Source organism: Coptis chinensis, chromosome 8 (genome assembly GCF_015680905.1).
Source record: "Coptis chinensis isolate HL-2020 chromosome 8, ASM1568090v1, whole genome shotgun sequence".
NCBI classification, from domain to species: domain Eukaryota; kingdom Viridiplantae; phylum Streptophyta; class Magnoliopsida; order Ranunculales; family Ranunculaceae; genus Coptis; species Coptis chinensis.
Window position 1 is genome coordinate 72933827 of NC_141463.1, and position 20965 is coordinate 72954791.

The window sequence follows — 20965 nt, forward strand, 5'->3', positions numbered from 1 at the left end:
TGAATTTCCCAATCCAAACTAATTCATTTACAGTTCTATCTCATATAGTAAAAAATATCAAGATATGGTAAAATATCGATTCCTGATTTATAGATATGTATCGTTGATACATCTATCTCTTTGGAGATATTTAATATTGTTTAATGTATAAATATTGTGGATATATTGACAAATATCTTAGACATTGTAGATATTTATTGATATATAATTTATATTTATTTTAAATATAGTGATAAATATTAAATAAAATTATTATCTACACAAAATATCGTCAAATATCACAATATATCATAAAATATCGTAAATATCACAAATATTTATAGTTATATATATATCTCTAAACATATCGTGCTATTTACATATTTTTATTAAAATCTCAATATTTATCGCGATATTTTGTACTATAGTACCTAGAGCTGAGAACAAACATTATGGCTGCTTCTCCTTTCCTAAACTAGTTGTACTAATTGGACATTGGGAGTGACTAGTCCTTGTGGAGCTATAGCCTTTTTATTTTTGTTTATTTTATTTTTTATTTGCACCAAGGCCCAAAATATCAAATTTGGTGTACCCAAAAATCGATATATATCAGATATATATTTTTTTTGTGACTAGTCCAAACTATCTAAAATATCATAAATATCGGTAAAAAAATCATAAAATATCATATATTTATATTAAAAAATGGTCAAAAAATCAAACGACATATATCATAAATATCAGTTATATTGGCGATATAAAATATTATATCAGAAATTTCGTTATATATCGAGAAAAAAAAGATTCAATATTTGGTGGAGATATATCGAATATATTAATAACGGTGTACCAAAAAAAGGATATATATATCGGATATATCAACGATATTTTTGGCTTTGATCTTCACTAGTTACCTGGCAAAAGTGATGGGAACTTGGGAAGTGCTTTAATTTTGGTTTGTAAGTTCGTCAATCCACTCGACTCAATAACGTCCAGTAAAAATGAATGTTCAAATTGCAACATCATGTTGCAACATATGTTGTAATGAAATGCCGAAGCTACACACTCACAAACATGGAGTTATTTCATGTCATGTGTCGGGAAGTGTCGAAATTGGAAGTTTCCGAAAAAACTGAATTGACATAATAACATGCACCAGACGGCATCTTACAACAACTTACTACAAAAATCGCATCCGTTAAATTGACCTCGAGAGCAGCAAAACTAACATATAAAAACAAAAACAGACACTAGTAATTTTCCACTCTCATTTTCCCTCCATTTCAAGATCCCTCTCGTTTCTTCACTTTGTGCAACACTAAAAATGACGAAAGAAGAGATTATCTTCATTGCCTTGGTCTCATTTCTTCTCGTGATCTCACTACAACCAGTTAAAGCTTCGAAATACAATCATCACTATACAGTTGGAGAAATTGTCCCCTTCTTTGTTAACAAGATTGGTCCTTTGAACAATCCAAGGTATACCCTTTTTCTAATTCTAGCTTAATCTCAATTTACTTTCAAATCACATTTTCTGATGTTAATTGATATTGTATAGTTGAATTCATTCAAATGTGTGTAATTAGGGTTATTGAATCTTGCATTGTTAGGATCACTATTTAAATTACTTTTACCGAAAGATTTTCTGTTGGAGTAGCTGTGATTTAGGGTTTGTCAAGTGTTTGAATAGAATAATGCAAGATGGAGTCTGGATTTTGATTTTCTTGAATGGTTTTTAGTAATCTTGAAGCAAGTTAATATATTGTTATGTATTTTATCTTGCGAAATCCGCTGTTCTTAGGAGAGTGGCTCAAGTAACTGTGTTTTAGTAATGAAATGATGTGAAGTGGTGGACAATATATGAATTAAAACGAATTGATCTATAAACTTTAGGAGAACTTCAATGGTACATTGATGCCATGTGTTATGTTCACGCATGAGTCTTGTAGGTTTTATGAGGTAGAGTCGTGGGTTTGAGATTCTAGCTCTTTGGTTGTGTCTTTGTGTTAATTACTAAATCATACTCACATTGCTAGTAATAGACTAAGACTTTATGGTTTTCCAGCTAGTAAAATTTTAGGTTTTGGAACTTTGTATTGGTGGAGACAATTAGTCAATATCCTAGGTTGGATAGTGTATACTAGCTAATATTCTTAGTTGTTTTACAAGAGATTTTGGCTCTGTGGAAAGTCCATGCGGATCCCGTGAGAGTGTTAACTTTGACTAACTGTAAGGCGAGACAACTGAGTAACAACTAATAGGTGTTAGAGGAATATACAGGTTTTCACATAAAAAGGAGAGCACATACTGCTCCTTCTAGGGCTACACAGATGATTATGTTATCATCGCTTATTCTTTTCTGCAGTTTACTTTTTCCTTATTTCTGATTGATTTGAACCCCTGTAGTATCCTTCGAGTCTGCACTGTATATGCTTCTACTTCTTTAATTGAAATACTCTTGTTCTCATACTATCAACTATCAAGTACTGACATATAAACAGAAAATTGATTTACATAGATATGCATGACATTGTTGTTATTGATGGTAAGTAGCAATTAATATCTTTTAGGCTGTAGGTTCACTACACTTCCATTGTTTTGACGTATTCTGTCTTCTCTCTTGCAGTGAAACATATCAGTACTTTGACTTACCATTTTGCCTCCCAGGTTGGTCTTATTCATTAGAAAAAAAGAAGTCGTGCTAAGATCACTACTAGAATTGGAATTATTTACGTTAATAAGTTTTCATCTGTCAGGTAGACAATATTAGCCCTCAGGAACAACACCAATCGGATGATCCAGTCGTTTACTTTAACAGACACTGTGTCGTGTGTGTGTGGGTGTGGGTGTGGGTGTTTGTGTGTGTGTGTGTGTATGAGAGAGAGAGAAAGAGAGTTTAAACTTTTTACTGCTGCCCTTAGTTTTTTAATGTAAACACAAGCTTTGAATGGTTGGATCATCCGACTGATGATGTTATTGATTTATGCTCCATCTGAGGTGATATTTCTGTTGTTTACACTCAACTAGAAGATCAGATAAGGGTTAAACTACCTACACCTTTGACAGCCAACAACTGCACATTCATTAAAAGATACATTTTGAGAAGTTATTATTCGAGGCATTCTCAAGCCTGGGGTTATGGACTCACCTTGCTTTTAAATTGCAGATCGGGTAATCGAAGAGACTGAAACCCTTGGGGAAGTTCTAAATGGTGATCGCTTAACCAACTCTCTGTATGAGATAAGGTTCAGAGAGGACAAAATTCTAGAGAGCATTTGCAACAAGTCTTTAAACAGAGAGGAAGTGGAAAAGTTCAGGGATGCTGTCAAGAATGATTTTTATTTCCAGATGTACTATGATGATCTTCCCTTGTGGGGGTTTATTGGGAAAGTTGAAGAGGAACTGTGGAATCATCCTGAGACAGGGCGTTGTTATCAACTCTTTAAACATGTAGAATTCAACATCCTTTACAATGAGGACCGAGTCATAGAAATAATTGCTCTTAGCGATCCAAATTCTTCCGTGGATATTACTGAAAATGCTAATACAAACGTTGAGTTTACTTATTCAGTGTCCTGGAATGCAACCTCAATTCAGTTTGCGAATCGGATGAGAAAGTATCTAAGATCATCCTTACTGCCAGAGCAACAGCAGGCTCATTGGTTCTCAATTATCAATTCCGTTGTCATTGTTGTGCTTTTGGCAGGGTTGTCAAGCACGCTTTTCATACAGAACCTAAGAAATGAACTTCGCAAGTATGATACTGTTTTTCCTCTTTTAATTTGTATTGCAATTGTTGTGTGCTAGGTTGTTAATCTTATTGTCTATTATGTCAGTCTAATCTTTACCAAAACTTTTGCAGGTACTCTGACGAAGATGAAGAAACAGAGAAAGAGGAGGTTGGTTGGAAGCACCTCCATGGTGATGTATTTAGATACCCTCCAAACATATCCTTATTCTGTGCTATCATGGGAAGTGGTACTCAGCTTCTGACACTGTAAGCTTTTCCAACTATGAAACAGTCTTATTTTTCCTTGAAGTTTGTGCTCGATCACTGAATGACTTTATACTGTGAAATATACAGTTTATAATTACTTTTAGATCTTCAGTTCGAGTCATTTTAAGTCCATTAGATCATTAGTATTGCCTTAGCTACTACATATGTGGCATACATACAAAGTGGTTATGAGTTATGACTTCACACTCTAGTTTCTCTGAGTCATGATATCTGGCTGCCTGAATAGTGACTTGGTGACATATATTGGTGTTTGTTGTAAAACTTAGCTGGACTGTGACAAGTCATCTGATGCTTTTACGGTTTTGACACTGGATGTCCATTCATAACCCTTTCTGATGCTCCCTTCTCCTTTATTGACATTGTTGCATACAAACTTCAGATTGTAACTTAAAAGGTGTGTGTATTCTTTGTTCAGGTTTTGCTTCCTATTCGTTCTGGCATTTCTGGGCGTTATCTATCCTTACAATCGTGGTGCATTGTATACATCTTTTGTTGTGGTATATGCTCTTACATCTTTCATTGCTGGGTATACTGCCGCCTCATTTCGCACTAAGTTGGCAGGAACAGGACAGGAAGTTGTATGTCCACATAACTTTTCCTACTTTGTGTCACTTCATAGTTTCTTAATTATCTAACCTAATATGTCATAATTTGTTTCTTGCAGACAAAAAGTGTGTATCTGACTGGTGTCCTCTACCTTGGCCCGCTGTTTTTACATTCGCTGTGCTGAACACAGTTGCCATTTCTTACCGGGCTACAGCTGCACTTCCATTTGGCACCATAGCTGCATTATTCCTAATATGGACAGTTGTCGTTATCCCATTTCTCTGCGCAGGTGGCCTAATTGGGCGTCTCTATAGTTCTGATTTTCAGGCACCTTGTGCAACCAGGAGAATGCCTTTGGAGATTCCACCATTACCTTGGTACAGAAAGATGCCCACTCAGATATTTCTTGGGGGTCTACTTCCATTCAGTGCAATATTCATCGAATTACACTACCTGTACGCAAGCATGTGGGGTCACAAGATCTTCATTGTGTATAGCATTCTGTTTATCGTGTTCATCATTCTCATCCTAATCACCGTAATCTTGAGCATTGGGTTCACATACTTCCAGCTTTCTGTTGAAGATCATGAATGGTGGTGGAGGTGTGCATCCTTGTTGAGATCTTTTTTAACTTTATAATATTAAATTACTAATCATGTTAAAATGTTCTCTGCCGTCTATGCTATTTGTATTTATCTTCTTGGGTATAAGTTTTTAGTCGTCTACTTTGTTCTTCGTATGGTTATTGCATGCATATTTATACTTAGATGATGACTCACCCTGAACAAAAGCTACACCCTTCTTTTTTATTCTATCTGCTTTACGTTATGATCTATATGCCATACTGCTTACATGTATCTCTGACTTTGATGCAGCTCTCTGTTACGTGGAGGCTCAACTTCGGTTTTTATGTATTCGTATTGTTTCATCTTCTACGGCAGATCAAGCATGAGTGGATTCCTGCAGCTATCATTCTTTTTTGGCTACAATGCTTGCATATGCTATGCATTCTTTCTAATGCTGGGGACCATAGGTTTCTACGCTTCCTTGCTATTTGTTCGCCATATTTACCGGGTTGTTAAGTTGGAGTAATCCTTGTACTTTTACTCTCAGTGATGGCCCATCTTCTAACTGGTTTCCTTCTAACCCAACCTCACAAAGCCCAATTCCTTAATTTTTTTCAATCTTGTGAAGTATGAGAGGCAAGAACCAGTAAGCTACTCCATCGATCAAATCATGATCTTTGTACTTTTTGTTGAATGTCCCAAAACGCTACGGATTCATACATGTTTAGATTCATGGTCTGTCACCTACACAGAGACTGCATATGCCACAGATGCCACACATACAGTTCAGATACTTCAAAAATGTAAATTGATTCTTACACTTTTCATACAAATGAAAATATGATTGACATTCGTGAATGTTTGTCTCATGTGAATGCTTTTTAACTGTGAATGTTTGTGCCTCATACTCCCCGTGTGAATGCTTTTAACGATTTGCTGTTGTTTAGTTGCAGTGTTTGATACTCTTTTCTTTTCAAATGTAATCTTTGTCCAGAAACCAGGTGCTTCAAAGTTCCCCTAATGTAAGACTTTGATATGAAATATGACTGCTGGTTTTGTTTAGAAAAATGCATCAGAATCGATTTATAAGCCAATCAAATTAGATACGATGGTTGTACTAGATCAAGACAACGAGAACCAAGACACTAAACTTGGGTACAGTAAAATCGTGACTCGTGAGCATTCTGTATGCACTAGGCAGCCGTTTGAGAACGTCGTCATCCAATCCCAGGTAGCCATCATTCATTTGAAATCTATAAGAGTCATCCCCTCAGAGAAGGAAATCCCCTATACTGCTGTATTATCTATATAAGTATTAGCTGTGAAGCTACAAACCCAATGGTTTGTTTGAAGTGTTCAGCGAAAAACTAGATATTCAAGAATGTGTTTGTTCACGTGTAGTCAGAGGCAACAGATTGTGAAGGTTTTGGTTTCGTGCATAGGTCATGATTCTCAAAAACAAAACATTGTTACATGGCTGAATCTCGTTAAACGCATCTTCTCGATTCAAAAGCCTCCTACAGAGCAAGGACAACATTTTTCTTCCTTCAGCAACATTCTGCCTTAGGCTTTAATTACAGTATGTCTACTGCATTGGGCACCATAACCATACACCACCACCCTGTTAACTTGAAGATGACGGGTCACCAACTAAGTCTTCTTAAGATTTAATTAGGATGTATTAATGTTGTAACCTTTAGACCGGAGCTGTTGTGAACTTTCGTTCAATAGCACGCAGAACTTCAGCTTGCATATGCAAACCTTATCAAAGTCATTACCCTTCACAGATGCTTGCATGAAGATAAAACTAATCCAGCTTAACAGCTTCGTTGCTCATCTCACAAAGCCAACAGCAGAGTTTGCTAACAAATCTAATGTTATTTTCGACCTACCATTCACAATTAAGTTAGATTGAGTAACTACAAAGAAAGGGCAAAGCCACACTTGGACCGAGAAATACCATAGTGTGACATGAATTCCAATTGTATACCAACCATAATTTGCAAACGTCAAGAATAACTTATCTTACACCACTTCACATTAATGCAAATGTGCGCATCAATCTCAATATCTTCGGTAGTCAAAATCGTTTTGGAGCAAACGCAATCAAAACCTTATATTGTGGATACAACCAAACTTGCTCCCGCAGATAACATACATGAGAATTTCTAGGATGTTGTAAATTGCATAATGGGGAATGAATAACTGCCCAGAGAAAAAGTGACAAGACCAACCGATTACCATGAATCCTCAAGGTAAAGAAGTTAATTCCCATATCTTTATAGTCCCGTCATCACTTGCAGAAGCCAATAGTCGGTTTTCCTGGACAAATTTCAAAACGAAACCAAAAACAAAATGAGTACACCTTTGATATGGAAAGCAGACAAGTAGTAAAGACTGCAACCATCACTTGCATGCACATCGACACTGATTCCTACTAATATTCATAGAAAGTTCCCTGGGGTTTCCCAAAATTGCAGGGCCAGCTCAACCCTATAGCAAAATAGACAATTGCTTAGGAACCCGCTGGAAAAAGGGCCCCAGCCCAATCCGGCCATGCCAAATGACATTTCAGGTTCCAACTATAGATCACCATGTGTTGCTATTATAAAGAGAAAGGCCCCCTACTCAATATACAAATTATACACGGTTGAGCAAACTCAAGACCCACTTAGTTCTATTTGTTCTGGGCCCTGTGATTACTCCAAGTCTCTAATTAATTTAAGTTTAACATCAAACAACAAGATAAAATTTACAATAACTATCATTTCTCTGTACTGCCTATTTTTCTTCATAGAAGAAATGCACATGAATGTGCATACATAATGTAATTATGTCCCATATAGATATTGTGCCAATACTAATTTAAAATAGTAAACTTCACGTTTTCAAATTTTCTTTGGGATTTTATTTTCAATATTCATTGGCAAGGTTTTACATTTCGCTAAAACATATTCAGTACACAAAATTTCATTCATTGATATGCGAAAGCCCATTTTTAACTTTTGCTTAGGGCCCCAGAATGGCTTGAGCCGCCCCTGCATAAATGGACCTACCACAATGTATGAAGTATTCAACAGGTCGAACCAAAAGCACATGCTTAAACAACATATCCTTGACTTCTTGATTCCCGAAGTGATGTACAAGGACACATAAGGTGGGTCTTATCAGTATTAACAGTGAGGTTCTTCGATCCATAGATTTTATATCACATTGTGACCAAAACAAATAGAAGGAATGTAGTTCACATCACAATATAATTAAATTTTCAAAATTTCAACATTGCCACATACAAATGCCTCCCCAAAAATACCAAACGCCAATAATTAGGCCTGGAAACCATTCTTTGTAGAAAGTTTATAATAACTATGACCAGTTGACTGCTCTATTTCAATAAATCGAAATCTTAGTGAATCATTGTCCGACTTTTCATTTTGGTAAATCAGAATCAAACAAATTTTCTGGTTAATAACCGATTTAAATTACTGGTATGTGATAACCTTATTCATCTTGATTTTGATTCATGACTTGCGTAAAGGCCTTTTGATGTGTGTTCACAGCCAACAAGTATTCCCTTCTCCATACCCTCCCCGTCATTAAATTGAAGCGATGAGTGGTAGTGGGTAAATTGATGTTTAGATACAATTGTACCACAAATTTTCGTGGTCACTGTGAGAGTATGTAGGATCCTAACCAAGAAGGCAATTCCATCATACTTCAACTATATTATATGAAACATTCCAAAGATGATCCATAAGAGCACAAGCATACCTTGGAACTCCATTGCACTGCATTTACATCCATGTCATGTGCCTTTTCCTTCTTCAACAACATTTTGTATGAGGGTCCCTCAACCTGTTGCACCAGAAAGTTAATACAACACCAAAGGCTGACGTGAACCATTTACTAGATATGTACACATGGATAAAAAGGAAAAACATTTTTCCAGCCAGCAATTCCATCATTTGCTAAGCAGGATGTCTTTGTTCAGCTATTAAAACAGACACATTGAACATTGGAATTGATAGTAATGCTAACTCATGATTCAATGCTAATTTAATCGAACTGAGAGAGTATGATGAAATCAATACAGTTGTTTAATTAAACACCCAGGATATTTAGTGAACTAGATAACAACTTTCTCAACATGAAAATGCATTGGACGAGTTGCATCCATATTCCCAGCAATCAATCCTAGAAGGCCAGGAACTTTTCCCAGTCAAAAAAGGGGATACTCATGCCTTAATTTGATTATCAGAGTTTTGGTACTCAATCAGTACCTCAATTACGTTGTTTTTTCTAGATAGAAACTTTGTTAAATCCACAGAAAGAGCCAAATGCAAGCTTCAACCACAACAAACAAATCCTCAACCTTTTAGTGTGATCATTAGACTAGTTTATAAAGTCTCAGTCTGAAAACAACATCTATAACCCAAAAAATCCCAGGTACATTTCCAGTTTGACAATTAAGTACGTTTATTGGTTATTGACTAAACAAATACCAAGAACTAGATTGTATAGATTACTCTTTTCTCTTTTGCTGGTTGTCCTCTCTTTTTTCTGTTCTCCCTTCTTTCTTTTTTCTTTTTTTTAATAATAGGTTTTTTGCAGAATAGCACAACCACCACAATGAAAACGACTAGCTCATACATTCCCGACTTGCGTCAAGTGATGTGACTTGTAAAACTGAGAGAAACACATTGGGCAATCAGACACATCATCGTTAACTTTCACTAATCAAGAGTTACAGGGATATATGGGAATACCGAACCATCACTTTCATCAGCAAAAAGACGGATAGCATCGTCAGCCGCAGCACTGGCAATTACACCCTCCCTGTCATTCATAAATGAAAGCATACTTCCCATTAAAAATGCACCTAAATAAACTGAATGTCAAACAACAATGAACATCCGTAACGATTAGGTGGTTACCAATAATGTTTTTATTTTTTTTTGTGTGTGGGGGTGCGTGTGTGTGGCGGGGGGGGGGGAGATCCCTAATAAAATTTGCGCCTCAGTGTTATAAAAACTCTAGAAAATCAGGTAACACAATCTGGATTTCAAAACTAAATTGATAATCCAAAGACGTTAACAATAAAAATTTGTATAAACTCACGAAAGGCTGATTAGCCACAGATTAATGAGACTGAGTTATTAATTTGTCAAAAATTAACTTAGTTGATTTAGTTTTAGAAGGAACATCGACATCAAAACAGGTATACATACAATAACTTATGTACCAATTTAGAAACGTAACACATAGTTTTACAAACCTTTTGCTTAGTTCTGAAAATCTGATTGAAAAGAACATTAACCAAGATCAGAGACACAACCTTGTGTGGGTGGGTGGGTGGGTGTGTGGCTAATATATACTCTCCACCCAACTCTATAAGTAAACAATATGGGAACCATGTGATAAAGTATTATTTTATGAGTGAGAACTACCTGGACCAGTGAATAGAGAATATCGTCCTATCATGGACCCCAGACAAAGTACAGAGATGTCTCCTGTGAAAACAAAATAACACACTAATCAGAAGCATATAAAACATGAATAAGCTGTACAAATGTGAAAAGGGAGCTATAGGTTACTAACATATGAAATATTGTAAGAACAGTAGGCATTCACCCTAACAGAGATGGGAACACCCTTCAGACTCCCCTATTACCACATGTCCACAACTGCTGAAGGCTACCCGCTGAGGTGGATCTTACCATATTTTTAAGAGCGAAACAGAATAAGAACTACTCAGGTTCATTTAAATTTCTTCCAGTGATCAAAAGAAAAAACTACGAACTAGCCATTCTTTGTGACCAAGGGACTCAATACAAATTTCATTCGCACAACAAACTGAAAAATGTTATCTTAACTCGTTGATGCTTCGTGCCACTAGGATATGTTAAGCTTGCCACCAGGTTGCCCCGTACCTGTGTGCTTTCGATAACTAATTGTGTTTTGTTTTCAAATCTGGTATCGTTCATCGGTTAATTGTGTTTTGTTTTCAAAATTTGGCATCAGTCATCAGTCTCATTGGAAGATCTTAGATACGGCTTCCAACAGTACCAACGTCACAAACGAATCTGTGGTGTCATTATGTTCAAAGAGGATGATTATTCGCAATACGTTTTTCTCTCCTTTTGAGTCGACCTACTGGAGCTAATCTCTTGTAGTTTTTTTCTTGTTTTATGTAATCAGGCAACAAAGCAATAGGAAAGAAAACACCGTCTTAATGTTATATGCTTATAGTGATAAATACTGTCTCGGTAATTTATGCTTTAGGAGGGAACATTCACCTAGAGTATGTCATCCCTAAAGTCTACCTGTGGACCAGATACTGGTTGAACAGTAAAGCTTGGCCTGATACGGATAATTCCCAGTACCCATCCTAACAAATTATGCAAGCAAAACGGGAGCCAAGACAGAATCAGGCCCAATCAAAATATTTTCTTATTCTACAGTCCCTTGAAATTAGACACTAGCCAGGCAATTAGATCATGCACATGCCAAGCCTACATGAATATGTTGTCACGGACATGGAAAATCAACAGGAATATTGAGCACAGGTTCGCAGCTAATAAACTATAGAAGTCTAGACTATAGAAAGCTTTTCCACTGAATGATAGCGAAAAAACTTAAAGTCATTGGCCAACATTGAGTGTTCAAAGGGAACTTGTTCACTGTTGCTATAATATTCTGCATTTAGTTTAATGAGACAAAATCATATCTAGAGCTAAAACTTAGAGTGGTTGAAGATCCACCCTTCATCCACCACGAGAAGGGTGGATGAAGGGTGAGCTTTCATGTTTAAGCACCCAAAGAGTGAGCTTTACAGTTTTTAATGGAAACATGTCAAGATCTATTATATCAAGAATAAAAACGGGCACACCGAATGAATTGGCTTCCTAGCCTCAACCCTCAAGACATTACTTTGAACCGATAAAACAGAATGTAACTTAAAGAACTTTTTTTTTTTTATCGGTAAAGTATAACTTTATTAATATAATTATAGATAGATACATAAGGATGAGATATCCTCCATTACATGCATATAGAAACAGAAAAGAAAAGAAAAGAAAACCCATAAAGTGACAAGTCTCGTAGCCCAATCATCTCATTATGGACTCCCATCGAAACACAAACGCCTCAAAAGGTATGCATCGTGTCTCAATATGGACCTTTGACCAGAAACATAAAAGAACTATGATTGCCAACACAACTTTCTCAATATGCACCTTTAAAGAATTTTGAGTGTAACTTAAAGAACTCTTTAATGCTCCTGCTGTCTGTATTAAAGGACGTAACCAAATGTACTTCAAAGATTCCACACTGATCTCTCATATAGTCATATTTTAGTAAATGAAATAACTGGCATAAATATCTTCAGAGCCCACCAGGATTTAAGATATTTATCCAAGTTTCACTCATTCTATCCATCACCAGTGGGTAACTCAAATGCCCCGCATTTCATAGAGCCAAAAGCTATATCTGTTCTTAAAAAATACACACGCACAAAAAAAAACATATCTGGTCCAATGCCTTGTGTAAAATCCTGAAGGATAAAGAATAGAGAACGGATATCACTTACCAAGGTGCAAACTCGTCACCATTCATTGGGCCGTCAGTTCCCCATATTTTCAAAGTTAGATCGTCACTGCGAAACCCATCCACATCATTTCACTTTCAGCCACTAATGTTAATAGGAACAAGATGACTGGTATGCAAAAATGTATTGTTAAGATCACTGAGCATGAGAAGCATAGATGATAGTACCTACAGGTAACCATCTTGTCTCCTGCAGAGTTAAAAGACAGCGCCCAAACAGTAGATGAGTGTCCACTGCAAAACCCAAACATGAACAAGATATAAACAACTTATCTGGGCATAATATCCACAATCGGGAGCAAAACTGATAACAAAAAAATACTAAACTAACAGTCTGATTACCCTCCTCTCCTTCTTTTCATATATTTAGCAATTAGTAAGAAGCGCTTCAGTTATGCATACATGTCAAGGTTCAGTTAAGCCATTCCTAGTTTCATCAATATATGTAACACCTACTACGTACATGAGTAGACTAATTTAGACTAACTGGTTCTCATAAGTATACTATTTGGCTCCCATATTTAAAAACTCCATTGGTTTGTCTAAATTTCTTCTTTCCGATGTGACTTCATGCTTCACCATTGCAAACCATTAATACTAGGCCAAAGAAAAAACGACATGCACACCCTGGAAACCAATTACAAATGATAAGATTCGGACGTTAAGGTGTTACATACTTATTAGCTTCATTCAGTGTCTGTAAACATTCCCAATCATCACTATCACGATCATCAGCCCAAACCTGAAAATACACAAAACAAAAAACACACATTCATCATCTAAAATCACTTAGCATCACAAAATAATGTTATACCTTAATTGTATTATCATAACCACACGAAAACAAAACATCCATAAACGGATGCCACTGAACCATCTTCACATCCTGCGTATGCCCCGTCAAAACCGACACACAATCAAATTCATTCCCAGGCAATACTTCCCATATCCAAACCGACTTATCCCTACTACACGTAGCTAATAACGAGCCAGACGAATTCCACGACACACTTTTCACTTCATTCTCATGTCCCTACAAAACAAAAAAAAATATAAGTAAGTAGCAACTTGTAGAACACGGATAATTGCGAAATTACGATTAAGTACCTCAAGGGTAGCAACACATTCGAAATCATCACCAACTTGTTCCCAAATAGCAGTGGTAGCATCGAAACTAGCCGTGGCTAATAATTTACCGGATGGTGACCAAGCACATGACCTCACAGTTCTAGTATGTGTCTCATCTAATATTGCCTGGGATGGGATAAAAAAAATTAATTATTAATAAATAAAGTAAATTTGAAGAATAGTTTTAAAGAAATGAGACCTTGCATAGCCAGGGATCAGAAAGTTTGTCTGAGGGATTTTGTTGCCAAATACGAACGGTTTTGTCACCACTGCAAGAAGCTAACATTGCGGGGATACCGGCATATCCGGTTGTTGGGTTCCATGCTACACTCCATACCCTATCCGTGTGACCTTCTAGTTTTGGATTTCGTTTAGTGATAATCCCATTCCTTTTTTTTTATTATTATTATTAGAACGAATTTTAATTGAACTCAGCCCTTCTTATTTTGTATTGATTGATTGAAGATCAACTGTGTCTTTTTTTATTATTATTTAGAGCCCCATTCTGCTGTCCTACATAAACTGCGGAATTACGTGTTCACGGTTCGATATAAACTCGTAAACACTATGTAAGCGTTACGATTTGGTTTGGATAGCTGGACATCAAAGTTTTGGGGACAGCATAACTAAATTCCATGAGTTTGTAGTTTTTAAGAATCTAGGTTTTAAACTTCGGCCGCATAGGGACGTGCAAGTTGGACCCTTAGATTGCGACAAATCTCAACAGATCTTAAGAGTCCTGTATTGGGCCCACTCAACTTAGATCGGGCAGCCTCCAACCCAAGCCTAAACAACAAAGCCCAATACACCCCCCCCACCAAATCGAAACCGGGAAAACCTACCCTTACCAGTCATCTCTTTCGCCCAAACCTTTCGAAACCCTAACAAAAAAACCCCAAATTCGAATTTCAATTCGTGTGCAAACCTTCGAGTGCCCGATTGAATTACCACAAATCTCCAACAATTCGAGTTTCTCACCGTTAAAAAATCCCAAATTGAAAGTTGAAAGTTGTCATTGAAAACTAGATTCGAGTTTCTCAATTCGAGTTTCTCACCTCTAAATTGAAAACTCCCAACAATTTTACCAGGTGATTTAGTAGCTAGAATTGTGGCTGTCAATGGAGTATTGAATTTCCTGAGCATCTACAACATGCTGCTGATTGTCGCTTGTTTTGACTTGGTTCCCTAACTCTCCAGCTGCCATTGTTAGCCCTCTGAGGTGGCCCTTTTGAATTTTGATCACAATATTTTAGTGGTTTTGAATTTCCTGAGCATCTACAACAAACTCGCAATCATGTTTGTTTTTGTGTTTTGTGTGTTTCTTTTTTAGATTAGTATGTTTGGAACTATCATAAAATCTTGAGTTCTTAGTCTGTTAAGTTCTTGGTATATAAGTTCTTGGTGTGTATGCAAGTTGTGGGTCGCAATACATATCGTTGCAAGTATTCTTGAAGTTTTTTATGTATGTATGTAAGTCAATAATACATATCGTTTTTGAGTGTATTGCAAGTTTTATCATTGCACCTTGAATACATTGTGATCAATGCATTTTTAACAATATCAAATCCATCAAAACATCTATGAACAAAGATAACCGTGGAGCTCTCTCCCCATTGTAATAAAACCGGTTTGAGCAAGCACCCGGACCAATTGTTAAAACTTTTTGATGGTATACAATCGGTCCACTCTAATTTTCTTAGGGTACCTCGGATCCACTATAATTCCTCCTCAAATTTAAGAACATATTTTGGTATGTACCTGTAGTTGAAGTGGGGAGTTGGAAGGCTTGTAATGTACATGTTTTAGTACAAATTAATTATTGTGTATCTCTGTGTGCATATATTTTGTAACCAGTTACAATGTATTTTTAGTCTCTTTGTGCATGTAGTTTCTGATTGTAGCTGTGAGAACATATTTTGGGCTTTTTGGCATTATGTGGAAAGTTGGAAGACTGTAATCTTTATGTTTTATTCCGTTTGAAGTTCAACGATAGTGATAACTAATAGTTTATTTGTCATTTTGTTTTGTTTTACGTGTTTTAATTCTTAACTAACTCTCAGGGCTGTGGGGGTTCGGTCTTGAACAAAATTTCTTACTCTCCTATTGGAATTCAGTGCGGAACAAATTTCTTGGTTCTTGGTTACCTGAATTAAAAAGCGATGTAAAACAATGAGAACAACTGTTTTTGAGATATTCGACTTCACGAAAAAAAATTGTTGAAACATGTTTCAATTTGTCGAGCACAAGGTAGGGGTGTGGAGGCATAGCAGAACTGTCGTTAGAGTTGTGTTTTTGGCTGAAATTGCAAAGACTAGCTAGTCGAAAGCTTTACCTTTGGGATGGCAAATTATATTACAAATATCAACACTAGCATATCGCCGTAAAAATACAATATTACATACTATGGCTAGAGGCATCACAAAGACGCACACCATACCAAGTTTTCAAAACGATACAAGTCCAGTGCAAGTTTCTTTATAAGTTGCTAGCTATTGTGCTAGGCTGTCGTTGGGGGTAAATGTAAGAAAAGTTGATTGGTTCTATCCCCTGAGATAGAGAAGAATAGAGGTGCATGTGGGTGCTGGTAATCGGTGGCAAGGCTCATTGGTTCTCTTGCTCTTATTTAGTTTTTTGGTGGAAATGGTAACATATATATAATCAGGATAGAAGAAAGAACTAGGTAGAGACTTCACAACAATCCTTGCCTAACAATCCTAGCATTATAGTAAAAAATTATATACTAGCAATCCTAGCATTTTAGTTCCTGAAAGACCCTTTCATCTTGCCTTCAACAACATAAAGCTTGTAACTAGCAATCCTTTTCTTCCTTTGTATCTCAGGATCATTGAAACTCCAATTTTTAGAAGATGACCCACCACCCTTACCTTTCTTAAACTTCATCTCTCTGTTATCCATCTGAACTTGTGGCATAGAAGATGCATAAGAAGTATTGTAACTTCTAAAACCATGCACACCGTGAGAAGTTTGTCTTTCTCATGTATAACTCTCTATCTGCATCTTATCATCACCACATGACTTGGATCTAAAATCTTCCATGACTACGTATTTATCTTGCAAGACTTGTTGGGACAAAAGAGAAAAGAGTAAAGAGAAAAGAGCAAGAAAATTAAAACTTGGGTTGGTTGGTTTTTCTATAGGGCTGTACTACTGTTTGTGAATTAAAAGGATTGGAAAACAGCTGAAAGTGGTGCATATTTAATGATTCCTTGTATGGTTTTGGTGCGGCATTTAGCATATTTTGATGACTGGTGGCTAAGTGTCTGTGTCATTTTAGTTCTACCGCAATCTTTTGATTCAATTGCCCTAGCAATCTTAGCATTCTACCGCAACGGCTTAAACTTTCATAGTGTTCATCTTTCATACCTAGTATTTTCCTTTAGGGCCTGATGTTATAAGAGAAGATACTTTTACCATTTTATGATCGGTGTTTACGTACATTACATTTACTCACCTTTTCATCTTGCTTATGTTCTTGAGTCTTGACTAATGAGTAATGACCTTGATCACATGCAGCTTTTACGAGTACTTGCTTAAGGTCTGGATACAGGGGAACAAAACTAAAGCGGTAAAGCATTATAGGTGAGAAGCTCTTTCTTTGGTTATCAAATTTACTAAATGTACAATCAAGGTGGTTTTTTTGGGTGGTTTCCCCTATGCTTGACGAGGGACAGAGTCAAGTTCATTTTGTTGTAGAGAGAGTCCAGTTATTTTGTTGTAATACTTGATGTACATAAATGACGGTTCATACATAAATAGTCTTGTATATATATACATTTTCACTGTCGTGTAAAAATTAGGTTATATGTACATATGGTTGTTTGATCTCACATGTCAGTAAAGAATCAGTTGTTCGATCTTTGACATCTGTTAATAGTTTCTTGTAACTTGTAGTGGTTGTCCTTTCTTAATACTGTTAATATTGTTAACAAGTTACAAGACATATAACCATGGCGTTTTGAAAGAACAAAAACTTTTCTTTTGGAAGTCTATCTTTTCCTTCTACTTGCGTCCACCTATTATGCGGCTAGAAATTGTATTGCGGGTTGAATATTTTATAGGGTGTTATGTACATATGGTTGTTGGAAGGATGTCATTATTGATTTCCAGGTTATGACAGGTTTAAGTATACGAAATGTTGACTAAACAAAGGAAACTCTGCCCAAAATTCGATAGAATTTGAATAGTGTAACGCCTCATTCTATTTCTTTATATATACTTGGAGTTATCATAGCAAGCTTATAAGTATATTAGTTTAACGACTTGGATGATCTCTTTTTTCTAGTGGTTTTCTTTGTACATTGTTTATTTAAATATGGTTTACTAATGCTTGTTTTATTTTTCTTTGTAGCGATGGGTCCTCGATCAAAGAATATGAAGAATGTAGCAAAAACTACATTCAAGGGTGTTAAGAAATTATTTGGTGGCGGTTCCTCTAGCGGTGACGCAGTTGGAAGAAAAAGACAAAGGGCAGATGACTTAACGGCATCAGCGCGTAGAGGGGACCATTTGGAAAAAGAGGTTCCTGAGGTTGATTCGTCTAGTGAAGATAGTGTAGATAGTGATACTAATGTAGGTTTAGATGTAAATATGGACAAAGGGAAGAGTATAGTAGAAGAGGAGAGTGAGGAAAGTGAAGAGGAGGGTGAGGAGGAGGGTGAGGAGGAGGATGAGCAGGATGATGATGTGGAAGAATATGTGGTAGAAGACGTACCACCAGTGGAAGAAGCACCTCCGGTATTAGATTTCGTAAGAAAACCCAATGATGATTTGGAGTTTCAAAGAGGTGTGTATGGGGGAGGCCCGTATGAGTCAGAGTTGTTGTATGACTATGCGGTGCATGTCGCTCGCGATGTTTGGGAGAGAAGGGTAATATTTTGTTTTTCTTGTGTACTTTGATTTTCTTTTACAAAATATTTTGGTTCTATTCATATATATCTAATGTGTGCTCGGTTGTTTCAGGAGGATCGCAGAGCGTTGAAGTGTGTTTCACACTTAGCGAAGTTATCCCAATGGGATTTCAAAAATGAATGTGAAAGGTCTCCGAGATTTGCCGTGCAGTTGAGAAGGACTGGGTTGTTTGATCTCATAGAAGGTTATCACGAGCATATGGATCCACCATTGATCTCTGCGTTTGTGGAGGGATGGCATCCGGAGACCAACACCTTCCATATGCCAGTTGGGGAGATGACTGTGACTTTGGACAATGTTGTCCAAATCTGTGGAGTCACAGTTAGAGGAGAGCGGTGCAAGGGGATAGTGAGCTGAACTTACAACAATCGATAAATCTCCTGCATCTTGGTCTGGGGCTCCCTATTGATTTGATTAGGGTGGAGATGGAAGCTAGCAGGTTCACTTCAAAAGTAAGGCTAGAATTCATCCGGAAGCATTTTGCGAACAAGGTTCATGATAGCCCTATATGTGACGCTGCTGGGAAGGTGGTGGAGAAGGCCTCGAGTTTTCAGGATGTTCAACGGACTGTTAGAGCTTTTATCTTATTTTTCTTTGGATGTGCCGTTTTTACTGACAAGTTTGGGATTGGAGTGCCTATATGTTATATGAGGCCGTTGTTGAAATTCAGTGAGATAGAAGAGTATGCATGGGGTGCAGCAATTTTGGCGTTTTTATATAGAGGTCTCGGGGCTGCCACATGTGCGAAGGTGAAAGGGGTTACAGGCTATATGACTCTTCTACAGGTAAAACTTGAGTATTTTAGAGTTTATTTTTTTTAATATTAATTTTATTACTCTATCAATATGTTAACTATTTGTGTATATCTATGCATGGATCTATGAGTATTTTCAGGTATTCATGACAGTCCCAAACTTCAACTATATCTCGTCTCAGCTGCGTGCTCATAGACACATCCCAGTCGCTCCACACTATTACGATACAACGTATGCATTGCAGTTTTATCGAGCGATAATTGATGATTTGAATGAGTTCAATGTAAGTATTAAATTCAATGACAATTTGGTATTTAAGTTTGTTTATATTTTTTTTTAGTAATTGATCATTGGAGTTGTTAATGACACGTTTGATTTTGTTTCAGGTTGTTTGGCATCCCTACAAAAATATCAGAGATACAAACCCGATCGATGACATTGCATTTTTTGAGGGATTGCTATGTTTTTTCAACATTGTCGAGCTTCATTGCCGCAAAGGGTGGTGCGTCGGTTAGGTCCGCGTGCACTTTGTACCTAAAGATCCTCCAATACCAAATTGGAGAACAAAAACTGTGGCAGGACGCGGGTATGAGGTGAGCTGGACCAATATTGAGACACTTTATTGGGAGTCGTGGCAGAATCACGTGATCCAACCCTGCAACCGAGGAACTATTTGGTCTTATCCATGGGAGTGTCATCAAAACTACATGACTTGGTATGCGAGGAATTCTCATGTAGTTTTGGTGAACCCTGAGCTTCTTCCTATTCATCCCTCCCTGGAGACACTGCCTAACTGTTCACTGATTGTAACTATTGTGATTTTTAATTGAGTTTCTCTAACTGTGATTTTTTGCATTCGATTGGTAACTTATCTTGATTTTCCTTTTTTCACGAATCGGCGTCATCGATGAAACCCGGTCGTTTGCTAGAGAGAGGTCTGCAATTGGCTGGGAATGATATGCCAGAGGAAGCAATGTCCTCCTTCGAACAGGCATACAACTTGACTAGGTGCAAGTATATTGGTGGGCGCTATAGTTGATTTGTTTCAGTTTAGGGTTTGTAACTTTGTAATTTGTTTGATGGATGGATTATTTGAAACTTTGTTAACTTTGTTTCAGTTTTAGTTTGATGGATGTAATTTGTTTCAGTTTAGGGTTTGTAATTTTGTTAACTTCGAATGAATGGATGGATATGATGTTTGAATGAATGTTGGATGTTTGAATGGATGAATGATGTTTTATGTTTGAATGGAATTTGATGAATATGAATGGATGAATTTGATGAATGAGTGTTTGATATTTGATGTTTGAATGGAAAAGTGGAATTTGATGAATATGAAAGTGTTGTAAAAACAAAATGAATTTAAAATTTTTTTTTTTTCCAAACGGCCCAGCCGCATCGTTTGGCATAAAGGCCAAACGACCTCATCAGATCGTTTT

General features: G+C 36.7%; 3 protein-coding genes across 3 annotated transcripts; 2 read left to right on the forward strand and 1 right to left on the reverse strand.

Moving 5' to 3' along the window:
• Positions 1–1218: 1218 nt before the first annotated feature.
• LOC147482876 (transmembrane 9 superfamily member 2-like) lies at positions 1219–5967 on the forward strand. The gene is given in 8 exon segments (XM_086580649.1): positions 1219–1458; positions 2606–2646; positions 3146–3734; positions 3842–3976; positions 4413–4575; positions 4662–4707; positions 4710–5145; positions 5419–5967. Coding segments are annotated over 8 exon segments (1782 nt in total). The 5' UTR covers positions 1219–1303; the 3' UTR covers positions 5636–5967.
• A 1111-nt stretch (positions 5968–7078) lies between these two features.
• EMB1345 (Transducin/WD40 repeat-like superfamily protein) lies at positions 7079–14567 on the reverse strand. Its single transcript, XM_086575732.1, has 10 exons — positions 14042–14567; positions 13822–13968; positions 13529–13747; positions 13392–13456; positions 12883–12948; positions 12698–12763; positions 10557–10619; positions 9876–9945; positions 8881–8964; positions 7079–7431 (listed from the first exon to the last, which is right to left on the reverse strand). The coding sequence occupies exons 1-10, from the start codon at positions 14126–14128 to the stop codon at positions 7360–7362; spliced, it is 939 nt and encodes a 312-aa protein (XP_086431858.1). The 5' UTR covers positions 14129–14567; the 3' UTR covers positions 7079–7359.
• A 2798-nt stretch (positions 14568–17365) lies between these two features.
• Positions 17366–20010, forward strand: LOC147482878 (uncharacterized). Its single transcript, XM_086578366.1, has 5 exons — positions 17366–17442; positions 18212–18729; positions 18823–19556; positions 19708–19809; positions 19913–20010. Exons 2-3 carry the CDS (start codon positions 18214–18216, stop codon positions 19126–19128), a joined length of 822 nt encoding a protein of 273 aa, XP_086434492.1. The 5' UTR covers positions 17366–17442; positions 18212–18213; the 3' UTR covers positions 19129–19556; positions 19708–19809; positions 19913–20010.
• Positions 20011–20965: the final 955 nt, after the last annotated feature.